Source organism: Pseudopipra pipra, chromosome 1 (genome assembly GCF_036250125.1).
Source record: "Pseudopipra pipra isolate bDixPip1 chromosome 1, bDixPip1.hap1, whole genome shotgun sequence".
Lineage (NCBI taxonomy): Eukaryota > Metazoa > Chordata > Aves > Passeriformes > Pipridae > Pseudopipra > Pseudopipra pipra.
This window is the reverse complement of record NC_087549.1, coordinates 145,452,613-145,472,263: the sequence shown is the minus strand read 5'-3', so window position 1 is coordinate 145,472,263 and position 19,651 is coordinate 145,452,613. Positions and strand designations below refer to the sequence as shown.

The 19,651-nt window shown below is 38.5% G+C and overlaps 1 protein-coding gene across 5 annotated transcripts in view; it reads right to left on the bottom strand.

The window, feature by feature from the left end:
- The window catches only part of DIP2C (disco interacting protein 2 homolog C), a 310,242-nt gene that overhangs the window by 12,002 nt on the left and 278,589 nt on the right, over positions 1–19,651 (bottom strand). For 3 of the 5 annotated variants that reach the window (XM_064637840.1, XM_064637857.1, XM_064637821.1), the window contains 2 exons: positions 16,709–16,738; positions 14,977–15,038 (listed from right to left, as the gene is read on the bottom strand). In XM_064637840.1, the coding sequence (XP_064493910.1) occupies positions 14,977–15,038; positions 16,709–16,738 (92 nt within the window). The remainder of the gene's footprint in view (positions 1–14,976; positions 15,039–16,708; positions 16,739–19,651) is intronic. The other 2 variants (XM_064637830.1, XM_064637849.1) reach the window with 1 other exon arrangement.

Sequence of the window (19,651 nt, the reverse complement as noted above, 5' to 3'; positions counted from 1 at the left end):
GCATCTCTCCTTCAGTGATATGATGGTCTGAAAGGAAATATCTCATTTAACCTTAGAAAAGTACTCAGCAGGTTAGAATGGAAGAGACTTTCAGGTCCTAAAATAGCTGATGATCTCAGCCAATAGATGGCAAAGAAAATTTGGTAACATCTAGGCATTCCTGTATCCTAAGTAAGTAACTTAGAAGTTCTAACAACCATGAAAACCCTAAACTTCCCATTCATGAAAATTATTCATAATCCACTTAACCAAGCTAAATCTGGACTAGTGTCCAAAGACCTGTTCTTACCTCTCTCCTCCACTCAGTTCCTGATATTAGAAAGGAAAAAAACAATACAAGATGCCTAAAAACCAACCCTGTAAAAGGTAAAGATGAAACATCAGAAGACAAGAAAACACAGCTGGGAGCAGATGGGTGGAGACCTGGATCCAGTTAAGCTGCTCATAAAACTGCAGTCTGTTAGGAGCAGTCACGATAGATCTTTTTTGGACTGTTTTGAGATCTTTTTATAGCCAGAGTACCACAGTGCTCAGTTTGGGAAAGGAGAGATGAGACACAGAGAGACCTCAGCTTGAAGTCCCTTTGGAGAAGAAGAAAGCTTTGGCAAGTTCAAACCCTCAACATAAAGGAGACGGAAAAAGATTTTTTTTTTCCCTTTTTTTTCCCCACTATTTCTTTGCTCCAAGAGTCTTCTATAAAAGATAGGACTGTTGAGGTCAAGGGAGGGATAGTGAATAGTGTTTTATCTGCAGTTCTAGAAAGTCTCTCAACCTTGATGGATGGGGCAGGGCTAAGCCCTGAGACATTGCACATCAGTGTGAACAGCTCCTCACATTAGCAGAAAAATACAACCCAAATACCCAGCAATTTCAGATGGCTTTTCCAAGTCATTCTGAGATGAAAAGGATGTAAAATGCCCTACAAGGGGCACTTCCTGGAGCAGGCACAATTAGGCAGCTGCAGCCTGACCTGCAAGGTGTGTAACAGGAACAACTTTCCAACATTTGTTCAACAGCCACAAAATTCCCAGACAGAGCCTGAAGTACTAATTGCCACTTCTGTGTGTTACCTATAATGTTACATTGTCCTTGTTTTACACTGTCCTTGTTTTACTCTCTGAAACCTCTGTTGTAATACAGGTGTGCACAAATGCCTGTGTTTTCTACAACATTTTCTGCCTCCCACCAACTGAAGAGCAGTAGAGTCCCCACTGGATTCAAGGCAAAAGCTGTGAAGCTACAACATCCATCTGTTCATCCAGGGACACAGATACAGGGCAGCAGAAACCCAGCTCACAGGAGCTTCACTAGAAGGTGTGTGTGCAAGGTTAAATTAATGGTAATCTACATCAGCCACGCTTGTTTTGCTGTTCGAATGGCAGCCAAATCATAGGGATTTAGGAGTATTCAGCAAAGGTTGTAAAAATAACTCTCTGTATATTGAAATGACATGAAATATTTCAAAAACCAGTTGTTACTAATGCCTACATATTTCTGCCTTTGTATACATTTCTTTGTTCTGTAAGATCCATATTAGTGTAGAAACAGAAAATGTCTTGAACTGAGTTTTTCCAAACAACTGATATCTCTATCTTGCAATAGATATTTGCAGAGAGGTAGCTATTCTTGGAAGAACTAGTCATCATCTTATCCACTTGGTACCTCCTTTAACAGGCAGTTATCTTACCTATTATTTATGAACATTTGTCAAATGGAGATGATCTTAAAAAAAAGACAATTTAATAAACCTCATCCATAAGCACTGTTAAGAGGGATGGTGTAACCAAGGTCAGGAACTACTTTATATAATTTAAGATACATTTAAAGACAATTCTATTTGGATAACAGTAGCAAAAAAACCTCTGGGGCAGGAAAACTGTATGTCAGAACTGTCCAGCTGCCCAGAGATACTGCTGGCCTTTGTTCCCTTCCCATCACTAAGACATTTTCTCCGTGAAGTGTTGCTGAACTTCAGGCCTAGCAAAAATCACATATAATAAAGTGATACATTCAACAGTCAGTGGCGTTGAGTACTGGAAATGAATCAACAGTCATAAATCTGACAACCTCCTCTTTGCTTTCAGCATCTGTGCTTCTCATCTTGTTCTTATTATCACCATCATATTCTTCTAGTTTCTTTCTCCACCTATTTCATTTAGCCTTGTCTGATTTTTTAGCACATGATGATCCAGAAGGTGCAATTTCTCAGTTTCCAGCTCTGTTAAACCTCTCCCACTCTTTGCTCACCACCTCAAATCCCTACAGAGTTCTCATGGCAGTGCACTAAATATAGAAACAGCATTTCCTGGAGGTTTTCTGCAAGGGCCCTGTTAGCACTCAAACCATTGGATTCCTTTTTAAAAAGTTTCTGCTAAGCTCACAGTCCATTTGGGAACATGCTGTTAAACCTCTAAAAAATCCAAACTAATAAAAGATATTTTGCCACAAAGAGATTTCAAAAAAATATAAGTTAGACATGACATTCTGATGCTACCAGCTTTTATCTGCATACTTAATTTTAAATCTGTAATAGTCTTATTAAATCTACTGGGATTAGATACTGTGAATAAATTATGGCTATTAGGCAATAATTTTTAAAATTAGTTTTACTGTGCCTCAGCATAAAATATTCAATTGTTCCCACTCTTTCCCAAGAGATTTCCACTTTTCCACTAACAAACACAGACAGTAGACACACTTGAGAACTTCTTTGCTTCCCTTCTAAGTGAACAGCATCACTATCAAGGCTGGTCTGATGATTAAGAATTGGTCTGGTAGGCAAACTAAAAATGCAGAATACCCTGTCAGACCCCTAATAAGAACCCCTCTGAATTACAGCTCCTTACAGTCCCCTTAGGACAATGTTAGCAAATCGTCTCCAAATTCACAAATAATCATAACGTGCTCCCAGGCAGCAGAGGTCCAGAAAGGGTAAGTCCTGTTTCTCTGCAGTGCTCCAGCCATTCTTTGTTAGGAGTGAAAACAGCCTCTTACGAAGTGAGTACAAAGCCTTCCCACTGCTTTCTGCTGCCTTCAAGTCTTGCTGGGAAGGGCAGAGGAGAACATGGCAGTAGAGCCAGACTGGGCAAAGAGCCTGAAAATCAAGTGGATGGGAGAAAACATGCTGCCTTTGGGCGTGAAAGATACTTTTGCACCTTCTGGTGGTTTGCAGCCAAGCTGAGAGGGAAAACATAAATGAGAGACCCAATCTAGGGCAGACACGAGGTTTCTCTCCCACCAAAATGTATGACTGATGGGACTGTTGCAAAGCCATAAGCAATGATGATATGCAATGAATCTGTAATATTTACACAGAATAGTATAGGAGAGTATATTTTTCATAATTCTTTTCCACTGGTCCTTAAGAATTTTTTCTTAAAAAGAGATCTGTACAGTTGAGAAAGCTGCCTATGTTTCAAAGTCTGGCTACCAGGTTTTAATAGGGAATACAGCTACTCCACCAGTATATGCCAAACTTCTTTTCTTGCTACAATTTAATATATTGAACAGATTTCATCTTTAAACCAAACACTTACTATAGAAAAGTAGGAATGAAATCTGACTTCAGAACAAAAACTGGACAGCTATAACTAACTGGGCACTGTAATCACTGTGCAGCAAAGGGCTCTTGAAATAGAGTAATGATGTCTTTCTGCCCAACTATCTTATACGAAACTGCAAATTTTGCTTATGCTCCTTTATAGATCTGGTCCATTTTGGTGATGAAAACTGGTCCATTTTGGTGATGAAAACTCTCCAAAATATACTCCACAGCTTACTAGTACTTCACACTAATCGGAGAGTTTGTCAGCAGAGCTATTAAATATTGCTTTGGGAATCTGCAGGGGCTGGCGTGTGTGGAGTGGTACCAACCAACACTACAGTGCCAAAACTGGGCAATCCTTCAAAGCTGGCTGTGCTGTGGCTCTGAGAAAGACTTTGGAATCTGTGATTCTAATAGAGATGGAAAGAAGCTATGAGGTCATCCAAGTCTTGCTCTCTGCCAAAAAAAGACTGCTCCCTGCAGTGCACTTTTGAGTGCTTTGTCTGCTCCTGTTACAGTATTTCAAATGATGGGGCTTCTTCCATGTCCCTTCAGAGCTTATTTCTCAGCTGAATTTATTTCCAATTCAGGAACCTTTTTCACTTTGCAATGCTTGGCATGAACCAGTCTTAGCTTCCTCTTGTTATTTCTTACTACCTCTCCACGTCCAATTCAAAAGAGTTCTTCCCAGTGTGCCCTTTCTTTTTCAATATAACTCAGCTGAAGAGATCGACTTTTACCCTAACACTTGGCCAAACCCCACGTCTTGAACTTTTTTCTTTCATTCCCTCAAAGCTGAGCTATGGTAACTGCTCTCCTTCTCCCTGCCCATGTGCCAGCATCTTCTGTCTGCTGGGCTTGGGCACTGGAGCACTTCCATCGTCTCCAGCTCATATTTCTCTGCCTGCCCCACCAACCCTTCCTCCTCTCTGGAGCAGTCTGTTTTCATACCATGTCACTTTGCAGTCATGTCAGCTTGGAAGTCCAACTTTTTGGTTTCTTTACTACCAGCTATTTTGCAATCTGATTTCTTTCAGTGGCTGTTTGGGGATGTTACTACTCTTGAAAACAAAGCCTAGAGGAAACCAGGTAGGATGTGATGAACATATAACCTAATATATAGACTGAAAATACAAAGTATATAAGTCCCCTCCTTGCCCACAGTATTTCTGTGGCAGAAAGCAACAGCCAGTGGTCTCTGGCCTCATTCCAGGCCTATTTCTTAAGTTTTCTTGCTGATTGTCATCTTACATTAGAAGTTAAGCTTGTGGGGGGAAAGTGGATATTTTCTTATCCTGAAAGAAATTCATGGTTTGAAAATTTTTGTGCATTAAACTGGAACAGAAAAAGTTAAATATACACAGAAGTTGTAAATGGAATCTGAAAAAAATGTGGCAGGTTGGAAAAAGGTTATTTATGTTTAATGTTTCGAGTTTTTTGTTTTGCTTTGAAATTAAGTTAATTAACTCTTCAAACTGAAAATGCTTTAGCCACCATCAAGAACAAAACCTCAAAAGTTACAGTAATGGGTTTTGATCACTCTAAGTATTCTAAATTTTCCTTAAGCTGAAGGAAAATTTCCTTCAGCTTTTCAATTAGCTGAAAAAGATCTGTCAAAACTGACTCTTCTGAATTCAACACAATGGTCTTCCTGGTGAAAAAAAGACAACACCTAATTCACTAGAAATTGTAACCAAAATCTAATTGCAAGGCATTTAATGCCAGAGATCCTTTATGTTGCTATATCCACAGTGACTTCCCAGTTCTGGCTCAAATGACTAAGAACTATTGCCATCAACAACACCTTTCAGCCATATATTGCTTCCCAGTGCTGAGATGGTGCCTGGGTAAGACTGATGGTGGGAATGGGCTGATGCAGCCTGTTCTCATTTTCTGTAGTTAGAAGGATGGGCACTGTAGGTAACACTGGGATCCTGGACTGGGGTCAGGGCTCTTTGACTCTCAAGACTTTCAGTGCATTTTCTCTTTACTCAAAGAACTAAATGTTTCTACATAAACTGTTGCAGAATTAAGTCAATTAGCTCACTGTACCAAAAAATGGAAATATGGATCAGAGGACATAAGCTCTGCCTTCCAAATTGACATACACGGTTCAAATAACCAGACCAGAAAAACAGGAAAATTGCACAGCTGAATACGTAGGGTGAAGGGGAAATCTAGATAATGAAGAAGTTTCCTTGCATCATCCTGATTTCCTCAGAGCAGTTTTTCTCACATGACATGATAAATTCAGATAACGGATAAACACAACTGAGACTGAAAAGGGACTTCTGGATTGAGGCAAACTTCAACCAACGAAATGAAAAACCATTAAATCTTATGTATGTCTAGGACATATTTTAATCCTGTTAATTTGATAATCAACAAGAATTAGCACTAAATCACTTCCTTTAATGTTAGGAATACTTCACTATAAACCTAAATTACACTTCATGTGCCAAATTCCCTGAGGTCAAAAGAAAATAGCTTCCAATCCTTCAGATGACTGAACAAAGCTGCAGGAAAGGTTACACAACTATTTGAGACAGTTCAGAAAGCTGCAAAGGGATCAAAACGAGGCAGGAACTCTGGTTCAGGAAGGGAATACTCAAAGCTTCACAGATTAAAAAAGGCAATAGGAATTTTATCATAAAAGACTATAGGAATATGTAAAAAAAGTAAGTCACAGTTATGTCTGTTTTCAGCCTTGAAGTACTTTAAAATGTTCAGCTTTCATTACACATTAAATTTGTTTAAATTAACTTTGCACATTGTGTAAAGCACAATACACAACTATTTCAAGAGAATGCAGTGGACTAGGGCTCTGAAGAATTTGGTCTCCTGCCTTGCACCTCCTGAGCCCCATCAGGCACAGCATCACCTTTCTCTGTGCTTCAGGTTCACATTTGCAAAACCAAGCCTAATTGCTGCTCTAGCTGTTATCTTTTTATTCAGATTACAAACCTCTCAGGAGATGGTGTTTATCACTAATTGTTTTTGCAGCACTTTTCATAATCACAGTTGTGATCTGACAATTCTGTTTAATGCAATATGCTTTTTCTATTTTGTAACCCTTTGTCTTCCCAGTTCTAATTGAGAGAAAGAGACTCTACGTATAGGGAAAACTTTCATTATAACGAACTTGGGATATGAAAAATGCCCTCAACTAATGGAATTAGATTATTTGTTGTTAACAAATTATGGAAATTATTTTAGCTTTGCCAATGAAATATTCATATTCTACATTCACACAATGTAATCAAAGGTGGAACTTCTGAAATCAAATATTTTTTCTTTAACCTGTCCCCTTATCTTGTACAACCTCCAAAATTCCTACCATCAGCTGACTCACAATGCATTTTTGGGGAAGAAGTTGCAAAAAGTTCTATTTAAAAACAACCAGGGACATTTCCTGTGCGTGGAACACTAAAACATGGAGCTACTTTTCCAGCTGAATCAAAACTGCAGATGAGCACTCTGAAGAAAAGGTCAGCAGAGCCACGAGCAGCAGTGCCTTGTACACCTGCAAGCACTGAAAAGGGACTGTCCTGCCACAGGAAACTTGCTGGGAATGCTGGCTGAGCTTCCCGAGATTCTTTGGTTAAGCAAACCATCCTCTGCAAGCAGACACTTCTAGTATATGCCACACTAAAAAGGTTATGTGAGGCTTGAGGCAACGTATTAAGGACTACTGAAGGGAGCCATTTAAGAGGATATTACATCTCTAACCAAGTTAGTGACATACCCTTACATAAATAAAGGATACTTTTACTGTTCAGAGCTCTCCTTCCCAAGCCTAACCATTCAGTATTCCTTCAGTGAGAGACTTTTCTGACAGCAGGAGCCAAACGAGTGCCTGCGGCTAGCAAGCTGGAGTGGGTCCCAAAGGTGACAGAGCCCATTTCCCAGGGGTAACCACCATCATAGCACCCTCTGCTGAATTATTTGTCACAAAAAACTGACAGCATGTGGGATGGCAAAAGCCCTGTCCTCCTGCAAAGGCTGGCAAGAGAAGAGAGGAAAGGAAAGAGGAATGGAGAGCACTTAAGCAGCTCCACCTCTTACAGCACACTACAATCTGTGTCTAGGCCTGCAGAAGCTACAAAGCCTTGTTCCAGATTTTACATGTATTCATTAAGTATTTTTCCTTCCAAAGCAGATGCCTTGTGAAATGCACTCTAAGGCAGCAGTATGGGAAAGCAGCACTTTTTCCTCCACTACTGAAAAAGTAAATGTACCCTATGCTGATCACTTTTGGCATTTTTAAAGAGTCCCTGTTTAGTGTTCCGTTAGCAGTATATACCAAAGTGAGAGAAAACAGATTATGTTTCAGAATACATTATCTGTAAAAATCAAATACATAATACATTTTTTTGTAAAGAAAATGGAAGAATGGAAATTCCATGTTATTAAGACACTCCTGTAGCTGTGCAGCTAGACTCATGGCAAACTCTGGGAGAGTGAAAAAAAGAAGTATGGCTTGTAGGGAAAAAAAAGGAAGATTTTTTAATAAATCTTTCCCAGAAATGTGAGCAGCCAGATTGTTTTATCAATTCCCAGATTCCATGAGAAGCATACCTGAAAGAGTAACCTGCAACACCAGAGAAGCCCAGTACATCCAGAAATGGGAAATTCTTTTTTTTTTAACCGTGTCAGACACTCCTAAGGAATAAATATTTTGGTGTATTTTCGTGAGATAGAAATTTAATAAACAGTAGAATTCCTAATAATTTACTGAAATTTAATTATTTCAGTAAAGTTATTGGGAAGCTAAAAACTGGTTTGGAAAAACAAAGGAAAATGGAAACATTTTCCATTTAGTTCTTTTACTTGTACTTGAAGAATGACATGTAAATGGCACTTGCAGACAACAACACAAATGTTCAACTGCAGTTCACCTACTTTCCTGGAAAGCTGCAGCTTTTCGTTTTCCCTTTGTCTTTGTCTTACTTGGTACACATAACAGTATTCTCTTTCCCCTAAGCCCTCCAGGGAAATATAACTGGAATTTCTTGATTTCTAGTTAAAGTATGCTAAACCACATCCTCTCTCAAAAACCGTATTTAGAGCCAACTCCTATTGTCCTGTTTCACTAAAGTCATAAAATACTTATCCTTGAAGATGACTTTATCAAGGAAGAAACAGACCTGCTTCAAGGGAGGAAATACTTCAATAGCTAGTAATCTTGCCTTAGAAAGCAAACCAATTACTTTGTAGGGTTCCCACTCCCATAGTTATTGGATGTTTCTGCCTTTCTCCTGCCCTGCAATAGAAGCTGTGTTATGCCCGGAAAAACGAAGCATCTTTCAAAGCTCTTTAAATAGATACATTTACAAATTTTGTTATAATTCAATTCTTATGTGAAAACAGTGCAATTTCTTAAAAAATATTTGCTCCTCTTCAGTTTTCCAGGTCATCAGCTTTATTCCTAATAACTCACTATTCAGCACATCAAGTCTCTTAGTTTGTTCCCCAGTACACTCAGGAACAGCAAGAGAAAACCCTTCCTCCATTCTAGGTAGACCAGGACTTCTCCTACAAGTCAGAATTAGAAGTGTTCATACGATGCTTATCAGCCCAAATAAACTTTTCTTTCTGGGAGATTTGTTTCCCATAGATCCGAAACAGTGCCAAGGGGATTTTTGAGATAGCAGTGTTTGCACGGCAGAAAAAACCCCCAATGCTGCTAAAAGGCAAAGGTTGTATCTTCTGAGCAAAAACATGAAGGAGGGTTTTGCCAATACCATGACAAACAGCCTAAACTCTCAAATGAGATTCAGTAAATTAATGGCAAAATGTGCAAAAGCCAGGCATTTCTACAGACTCCTCAAAACCAAACTGTATCATTTCTTACCATACTTATATCTTTGAGGGACTCAGGTTTTATTTTAAAGACCTCAGGTCCTCCTCCTCTGAGTTACCTCTATTGACTTCATAAGGGTGGCTGTCTTTTCCCTTTTTTATGAAAAAAACTGTTTCTACAGATAACAGAAAACCCCCAAACAGCTAAAGCAACAGACAATCCTAAAAAAAGCATGAGTGATGTGTGAAACTTGGAATTGGAGCCACCCATATGAGAAGTCTTTGAAGCTCAAGATGGCCAGAACAGTGGTGTTGGAGGTAGTACTTGATAATTCCATTTGCAAAACGAGCTTATTGCAAAGCATTCTGAGGCTGATGCCGGGGGGTGTCTATGTTTTGAACAGTTTAACAGGTATGTAGTACTTTCTACCTCAAAATACTCTATGCCTTTTCCCTACCCAATTTCTCTGCAAGGGAAAAGGTGGCTGGGTGTCAAAAGAGTGTAATAATAGATTTTAACTACCCCTTTGGACCCCACACAGTGAATAATTGAGGACTGGGATTTTCTTTAAGCTGTAACTGGGTTTTGTAGGCTGCAAAGGAGCTGGAAAAGCCCTGCTCTCCAGCATCAAGGGAGCACTCTTCAAAGTTCCTCTTTTGCAACCATTGGCTTTCAAGTATGATTAATCAATTAAAGTTTCACAGAAGGTAACTATTTTACTGTCACTTCCATTAGCATGTCTCCTTCTGACACACCTCCCCCCCATCTCTTTTCCCTACTATGTGACTATAAAATGGTTCTCCTCCACGCTGTGACTGTGCTACAGAGCACTGCTGTGGCTACAGCTTAGCCAACAATTTAGCTAAGTAGTTTTTTGTCTGGTAACTCTGTAATAAGAGTATTTTTCAAGGTAGATGGAATAGAAGTGTTTGAGAATAAAATAAAAAAGCTCCTGTGGCTTTGTTGCTTGGTATTACCCAAAACAATGTATACACAACATGAAAGTTTCAGTAAAATACAGAGGAGAAGGATAAACAACTGACAGCCAGAATAAAAGGCTATTTTTCTGCTCCTGCATGAAGTCTGAAATGCTGGAATATATTAAAATGAAGCCAAAGCCTTAACTGATTCCTTTTGACAGAGCCTGGATTTGAGTCTGGGCTCAGTGTATAAGCAATCTATAAAAATAAATCCTAAGTAACTGTTTTCTCATATCTTTGAAACACTACAAGTGTTCCCTCTTTTCTTGGGGAATGAGATTCAGAATTTCCATCCTCTGAAATCACCTTTCTCAGGAAGACAACGAAGGACGTTCAAAGGTCTCTGAATACCCCCAAAATCCAAAATAAAATATTAGGCTTAGCACAATGTACAAATGACTTCCTAAGAAATCAAGTCTGCTAATGACTTCAATATATACAAGGTCACTTTTTTTTAAAGAGATAGACTAATTTGCATCACTCCAAGAAAATGTCAGTGACCACATGAGAAGACACCTATTTGTGCAGCTCCAAAGACTGCTTGTTTAATAAATAGAGAGGGTGATCAGGTTAAAATAATTGTTCTAATGATGGACTGCGAGTATTTAAATGAGAGAATATAGATATCACAAGGCACACATTGAATAACAGCTAGACTCAAAAATTAATAACTTGAACACAAATACACCCTGTACTTTTCCTGTCCTTTTAAAATAAACTCTGATATCAAAGTAGATTTTTTCTTGCTCCAGTTGGGGCAGAATGGTGGTTTTTATATTCTTTTTTTTCTTTATGGATAAGATTTTGCTATAGAGGAGAATATTAGGATGCAAGCGGATGTTTATCTTTACAGGATTTGCATGGAATTGAAACTTTAGGAGAAGATCAATGATCTCCCTCAGCCATCACCATATGGATCCTTCAGCTCACTATTTAAAATTTCTGAGGAAATCCTCCATACAGCATTTAAAATATGAAAGATATAGATACACAGGAAAAGAAATACCGATGTCAAAAATCAGATAAAAAAATTCAAAACAGTCAAAATATTTCAATGATTTTCATCCTATTTTATTCCTTATTCATACCAGTTTAGTTTCAAGATAATTTCAAAACCTAAATTAGCAGATTAAAACAGTAACATTTTGAAAACATCTTTGAATGATTCTAAAAGAAAACATGGTTTAGGATATTTGCAAATACGTTGAAACACTTGAAAATGCAGTCTGACCTGCTGCAGAACAATTAAAAATGTTTTTGCCCTGTGAAAGAAAAAAATATTTTGGAATCACATGAGGTCTATTCTCAGTTTCATGAATTGGTTTGTTTTACCATTAAATAATTTTTCTACCAAGAACTAATCCACTGTTAAGGATGAGAAGGCTATGAAATGTTTCTACTAATATCATACATATATTTTTTTGCTGGATATTTTTAATTTTATAAACATATGTACATATTGTTTTAGAACAACCTTGATAAGAGGGATGCTTGGGCTTTAAACGTACATCTTTACTGGTACACAAGGCTTCAAATGCTAACAAAGCCAACAACTTTTAAGTATAGGGTGTTTTGGTATGATGAGAAAAGGCTTTCTCTCTCTCTCTCTCTTTTATCTTCCAAGCACTTCTCAGCTTTTAGCATATTTAGGTATCTTGCACCTAACCACTTGAAAAGCTTTCTGAGGAGAACATGACTGGCCTAAAATGATGATGGAATGATCTGAAAACCAGCACTTTAGATAGCAGGACAAGAATATGTATATATTTATTCTATTCATTTTTCTCTTTTGTGGGGAAATGGGAATAAAATTGTTTTCCCAGAGGCAGAGAAATGCAGCAATGACCTGACAGGATGCTCATGCCTGGAGTTCTGCTGCCTCTGCCCTTCCTGCAGATGCCAGATCATGCACCAGGAGGCATTAATCCACCTACTTTGCTTTTTGGACCTGAGTTAACCTCTCTAAACCGCACTTCACTGCAGTGCAGAGGCATATCACCCACTTGGTGGATAACTCAGGAGTCTTCTCCTGTTTTTTATTAAAAGCCCACGTGGGACTTGCCTGTCTTTGCTCACTCTTTCTTGGCCATCCTGAGGACACTTTGACTTTTAGAAAATCAGTAAGATGCCAAGTACAACAATACTGATGACCTGCCACCAAGAGCAAGCCAGAGCTGTATATTCTTGCTTTTAGGACGCTACTCAATTTCCAAAAAAAAAGTATCCTAATGCCATTTGAGACAGTACAGGGTGCCTGGGACATCTCATTAGGGCTAGCAAATACAATGTGTGCTCCATGGGAGACCCTGCGAGAGCAGCTGTAGCATCTAAAACTGCATTAGATGCTCACAGTCAGGCAGTCAAGCCTTTTTCCAGTATCAGAACCGACACCAGCCACTGACCAAGTGGTTGCACCCCTTGATACAAGTTTCCTGAACTTCCAGGTGAGCCCACTACTACGGTCAGAGTCCCAGCAGCTAAACCAATGGGCTGGTAGCTCAAAACCACACAGAAACACACAAAAAGGTGTTTGAAAAACTCCACCCTCACCTAGGAAGCAAATCATGCAAATCCAGTGAGAGCTGGGAGGAACCATCTCATCTGGTTGACCAACCACCCCTAGATCTCCACACAGATTGTACATAGCACAGGTATTTTGACCTAAACTCCTATAAAAAAATGACATTTTCCTAAACTGTGAAGTATGCAAATACATCATTACCAGATGAGCTTGAAATAGTTGTATTCGAACTGGTTATTATTTTTATAGATGTGACTAGGATTTGAATAATTTCAGAGATTCAGCTGTTTTTTGAAGCAACTAAAAGTGTTATCATGCCAAGAAAAAAAAAATTGCGTTCTGTCTTTTTCAAACTTTGGAAAACCTACTCTAAAATGTAAATGATGAAAAACATTTTCCCACATTAAGTGTACAGTGAAAATTTTTCATATTTTTGGGGGACTGACTGGCCTGCAAAGACTCAGTGGGTTGTTAGTACACGGTCTCACAGTGATGTACAGCAATCTTTCAGTTATTGTTTAGTACTAGGGACATTCAGTTCTACTAAAATGGTTAGAAGCAGCAAGTGTGAAGAGACTTTGTCAAATAAAGTTGTTTTCTTCCCTAATTTATGACCCATGAATCTAATTCTAAATTCTACAGGATTGGGTAAATGAGGCACAGCTTTAATCCATCAAATTAAAATCTACATTACCACAATATGAGAACCAACTCTAAAGATCATCTTTTATGTTCTGTAGAACTTGTCACTAACTATAAATTAAGACACTGCAAAGTCTGATTCCGATAATGATGCCTACTTCTCAACGACATACTAAGGCAGGGAAATACTATACCCATGGTTTATGCAACTTTTATAAACAGTAAATCTTAATTCTTCTATATATACGCTTATTTTTATTATTTATTATTTTTACTAACTGTGAATGTTGCTTTCTCTTTCTGTAGAAAAGGCCTGTTTTCTTCTAGGTTGAGTATGACCACAAACTGTCTCTCCACAGCACTGCAGTTGCTGCTCCAGGAACACCAAGTTTCTGGGGCTGGGTTATGCAGATAGTTGTAGTTCCAAAGGACAGATCAAACATAAGTGTTTTTATTGGTAACATTGTGTTCAAAAGGAATAAAGAAACAGTGAGTCAAGTATCTTGCAGCTCCTTTCTTCTATCTGCCAAACTCAATGTGCAACAAGAAAATATGTGTATGTGTACCTGACTTAACCACTCAGGGGGTAATTTGGGCCTGCAGTGCCCTGAGGTTTGCACTCTGCCAGCTGAGTGGGTCACTTTGATATAGCCAAAGTTGGTGTTCACCTAAGGGGAGCAAATTCTCTGTTAAGCTTTTAAGAAGGATGAAAGAAAAATAACAGAAAAAAAGCCCTATTTGGATAATGATTTTTTTTTAAAGGGAACCAGGACTGTTAACTAAATGTTCTCCTTTTCCAGAGTTCATAGAAAACTTTTTCTTTTGTTACAGTTTTATAAAGACACTCCTGCTAGAATTTTGACCAGATTATTGGAAAACTGAAATATATGTGCATGGGTAGTTTTTAAAGTTACACATGAAATCTCAAGTTTCTCTCCAGTCGCTAAGTTCTCACTTCTTGTGTACAGATCTAACACTAAAGATTAAACTGGAAAATGCCCACAAATACAGAATGTGGTTGCTCACAGTGCCTGAAGCCAATAATCCATCCCCTCATAGTCCAACAGCATTAAGAATTGCAGCAAATCCCCCCGTGGTCTCTTCCCTGTCTAACAGCTGCCAACCCAGGAGAAACACCTCTGTGAAGCTAAGAGGCTCAACAGATCTTCAATTCCTATGGACTGGCTGGGGTCCACTACCTGAATACAAGTTTCATGAAATCCTGACGGCAATAAAGGCAGGGAATCCTATTAGTCATTGCAGTGGTGGTGTCATGTGCTTTAGTTTTATCAGTGGTAAAATTAACCAACCAACTAATACAGAAGCCTAGAATCACGGAATGTCTCTGTCTGCTCGCTGGTGGGAGTTAGAACAAAATGAGAATTACAAAGGTTTCCAGGGTCTTTGAGGTGTGCTGTAAGTGGTTTCCTTGTTAGAAAGTCTGTTAATTGTGTGTATTAGAGAAAAAGAAAAAGGTGGTTCCGACCTGTCATGCCTCAGTGCCCTCATATCAACATACACTGTGGTGGGATCTGGTCCAGATGTTCCCTGTAAACAACAACATCAGCTAATCAGAACCTGAAGGCTGGGAGAAGAAAAGAGTTTTACCCCCCAGATAACCAAACGTTAATTCCAGTGCTAATTATGCTAATCAAATGACAAGTTATATTTAAGCAATTCATCAATCAAAGCTCAGCTTTACAGAATCAGAACAAGTACTGGAAAACATACCTACCGTCAGGTACATGTTACCTTGGGGGTCGGGAAAACATCAAGCAGTCAAACTACTTAACCAACACATGTCAACATAGGTTTTATTTGCTACAAAAGGCCAAGTAATCAGCACATGGATACATACAAAACATGTTAAACACATTTTGCCATATAAAGGAAGGCGGAAATTGCTGAGGAGACACAGTTTAATGGCAGAAGCACATGGTCAGGAATGTGAAGCATGGTTTACTGAAAGTCTTCCATACATGCAACAGAGAATATACTTGAAGCTAAAGATAGTAAAGGTAGCACGCATGACATGAACCAATCTGGACTGAAGGTCTGTAAGCAATTATTCTGTTCCTTTTCAGTCTTCCACTGCATAATTTAAACCCTTGCTTTATGTCACAATATTTAGTTACTTGAAAAGCGGCAGACTAATTTTAGTTTCCTTCCATGCAGAGATGATACAGTCTTTAGGCCTTTCCACCCACAGATTTTCTGCAGTTTTGTAGCCTGCTATGATATGCCCTTATCCAAAACTTCAAACTCATCACAACTGAACATCATGTGAATTCTCAATGCTCCAGGCTAGGGCTCTTTTCTCTGCTGCAAACCTCATGCTACTGCTAAGCAGAAAGCTAGAAGAAAAGCACAACTCCATTTTGGAACACTGGAACTTGGAAATTTCCTTGGTGAACTTCAGGTGCACAAACTCCTTTATCAGTTATTTAGATGTTTAGTACTTTAAATAGCAGGCAACATCAACTCCTCATGATTTCTGTCCCATTTGAGACATATTGTAGAGTATAATTCTTCACAATAGGAATATCTAGGGCTAAATTTTACATTTCTGCAGTGCTGGCTGATAGTTTCACAATTTTTGAGCACCAAAAATCGCAACAGACATCCACAAATAGCTAATTTTTGTATCTAAAGGGGAAAAGAGTTACCACTACCAACTGATACTTACTGTACAGGTATTGATTATGACCCACCACCAGAGGAAAACAAGAGTAATAGAGCTGCACATGCATGTTAGCCTCTTTAGCTTGTTATACACAATACAAGATACAATATCCTCTCTAGCTATTAACGACACGATTTTCAGTCTACTAGTAAACTCAGCAGTGTAACAGACTAGTGCTGAGTGGAGAGCTTATTTGAAATATATGCAATGTTAAAAAGAAAAAAACAAAACCAAGGAAAAGTTGGTTATTTTTAAAAATAAAACTAAACCTGAATTGATTTGTAAAATAATGGAAACAGTCAAGTTTGAAAATCAAAGACAATCACTATGGTATTTATTATTTTCAGTGTGAATGAAATAGTTACAACGGACAGATAATATCTGATGAAACCTGCATCCAGATAAAGCTGTACTGGACTTATTTATAATTTCATAGAAGGATCTGAAAATCCCCAAATCTCCAGACTCAATTTCTAGTCTGTCCCACTGTTGGAAGCTGATAGGTGGGTATTGAGGGAACATGAAAATCCCCTACCTGCTCGGCCAGCTTCCCCAGCCTGTGAGGCTATAGCAGCAGGAATAGCAGGGACAAGGGAGAGAAGGAAAGAAGGTAACACAAGACGAAAATAATAATAAAAAAATGGGAATGAAGGGTGGGAGAAAATAAAAAGAGGAGAATGCAAAAAGCAGGGAGTAAAATAAAAAGAAAAACAATGTCAAATACAGGAATTTTACAAATTAACCATTATACCATTAAAGGTTAAAAAAAGTAAAAAATGAGGTGTCAACATTTTAGTAGAGCAACAGAAGAGACAGCTGTAGACTGCTAACCTTGGACAAACAGACTTAAATGGTTTTAGGACACTACAGACAATGTTGTTAGTGGAAAACGTGTCTAACATACTAGGTTTTTTGTTGGTTTTGTTTCTGAAGTTATTAAATATTGTGGCCCTGCTATTTTAATGCACATACATTGAGACTGAGTTCCAGGTCTGCCATTTCACTACTAATAGAAGTTTGTAAGCGATGTCCTCTGGAAATCAAAGGTAAGCTTTCTTTTTGGAAAAAAATAAGATTAGTATACAATGGAGAAAGATACTTACACCTTCTTACATACAGATTAACCTGATCCTAAAGCGAAGTAAAATAAAGCCTTCGTGCACAGTCTAACTACAAGACCATAAATAAATGGAGTCACTTCATAGCCCAATAATTCTTCATTCTTAATCTATTTTCTATGGTAAACAGTGTAATACATATAAAGAACAGTAAAATTAAAAACTGATAAAAACCCATCAGTACTCCACCACGAATGATAACGCAGCAAAGAGACAACAAAAAACTCTGTGGTGACTAGTCCTAAGCCACTACTATCATGAAGAGCATCTAATAGCAGATGGCTGCAGTAGGATTTGCCCTACAACTTGTGAAAACAAACAGCTCTGAAAGCACCAGCATCCCACATCCTTCTCATCAAACTTCTGAATGCCAGCAGAGTTAAAAACTGCAGCATCATCTGCCACAGCAGCATCTTAAAATAGATTTATTTTGGATGCAGAGGAAGATGAAGCATTTAAAAAAATAGGATAGATCTGCTTACTACACTGATGTCCCAAAATAGTATTGCTAATAATTCAGGTTGAACACTGCAGTGTAACTGCAAGAATGCAGGAGAACTGCTGAAATCCAGCAGTTACGTAATTCATTGCATGTGACTACACTGCAGGTCCCAGAAAGGACTTTGAGAGTACCAGAGTCTTATACGGCTCCTAACTACAGAATGGCTTGAGCAGTTGAAGTATCAGCCATGACCCTCTGCAGCCAGCTGCAGCTGGGATACTCTGAAAGTGTTTCAAAAGAAGAGTCTTAGCCAAGACCAGAGTGACTGACTCGATTTGCCTGTGTACACTTATTTTGCCAGACAGAGAGCATTTGTAATGCTGGTAACAGGAAAGAAACAACACAACTTCGGGTGTATTTGATCCTTACTTAGGATATGCTGGGTAGTGTTCAAGGAAACAGAATGGGCCAAACATAATTTTCTGTCTGAAAACAAGTATATCATAAGTCACATCTCTTGGACTAAATAAATCTCCTGCCCATGCATAGGCTGCCACTGGTGAACCATCCCTGGGTCTGTGCAAACCTCTTCAATATGCCAGGCTTCTATTCTTTTTATTCTCTGGGAAAACACTGCAGGTCTAAGTGCCTGAATAACTAACCCAACAAGTCAGCTGTAGGGCTGACCACGTGCCAGGACTCAGTCCACAACTAATTTCCACTGAAGTTAAAGGCCAAGCTGCACGCTCTCCCCTACTTCCGTCCCCAGAGTTAAAAATCAGGAATTAGGGCAATCAGAAGTCCTAGGAATTTACAAAAAACTACTGTTTTGGGTTTTGTTTAGATATCTAAGGATATTCTAAGGATAAGGATTCAGTGTTTACTCTGAATCTACTTCTGCTCCAGTGATGCTCAGAAAAGGAATTTTTGGTGTACACTTGGCAATCTCACATACACAAGCACAGCAGCTGGAGCTGTGAAAAGAACTTTGTGGCATGACTCATAGTAAAGGTGGGAAAACAGAATCTGAGGGAACTCACCCAGAGCTATAGTACATTGCTAAATGTGAATCACACCTCTGACAAAGTGCGTGGTCTCCTGCTGCACTCTTCGCAGACCTACCCTTTATTACTTTTAATATGGAAGATGCTCAAAAGGTGTAATCTATCACTAAGTAAAAAGAAGTATTAACTTTAATCCTTAAACTGACTAATAAAGATTCCTTTGCTAGACAATGAGGAAAGGGTTCACTTCATCTAACTTCAGCCATCAAAGAAGAAAGCATGCAGTATAAGGTAAGAAGTGTCTCCTGATAGTGATGAATCGTACCCCAAGATGGGCACCTGAGACAGGCTGAATCAAACTGTCTATTGAAGTGTTTCTGTGATTCTACTGGCTATAGATGGATATGGGATAACTCGCTTAACCTTGCAGTCTTTAGTTAGAGGAGACATAAAAGAAGCAAGATAAATCCTTTTCTCCTGCCCTAGTTTGGACAGACTTGTTAGTACATTTTCAGGGTTAACTAAGGAAAATGAACAACTTCTAAAAGTTTTCCTTCAGTTGAAATTGAGTAGAAGGTTGAATAAAGTGAAAATATTTATTCCAAGTGTTTAAATGGAAATTAAGTAAAATCCTAGAGAACCATCTGTGCTGTTGTAAGAAACAGGCTACTTTTCATATCTATTTTTCTCTCTCTCTTGAGAATGCTAAGATGCTGGTTAATGAGAATTAAAATATGCTGGATGCAATCTTTTCATCTCAGAAATCCCAAGACCATTATCTGTGACTATACAGCCATGAAAGGTCAGATATTAATGATATTTAAGTGCCTAAAGATGGAGGGGATTATTTATTTCCAAAAGCGCATTTCTAAAAATCTGGTCCAAAATGACTACCTCAAAGGAAACATACTAAA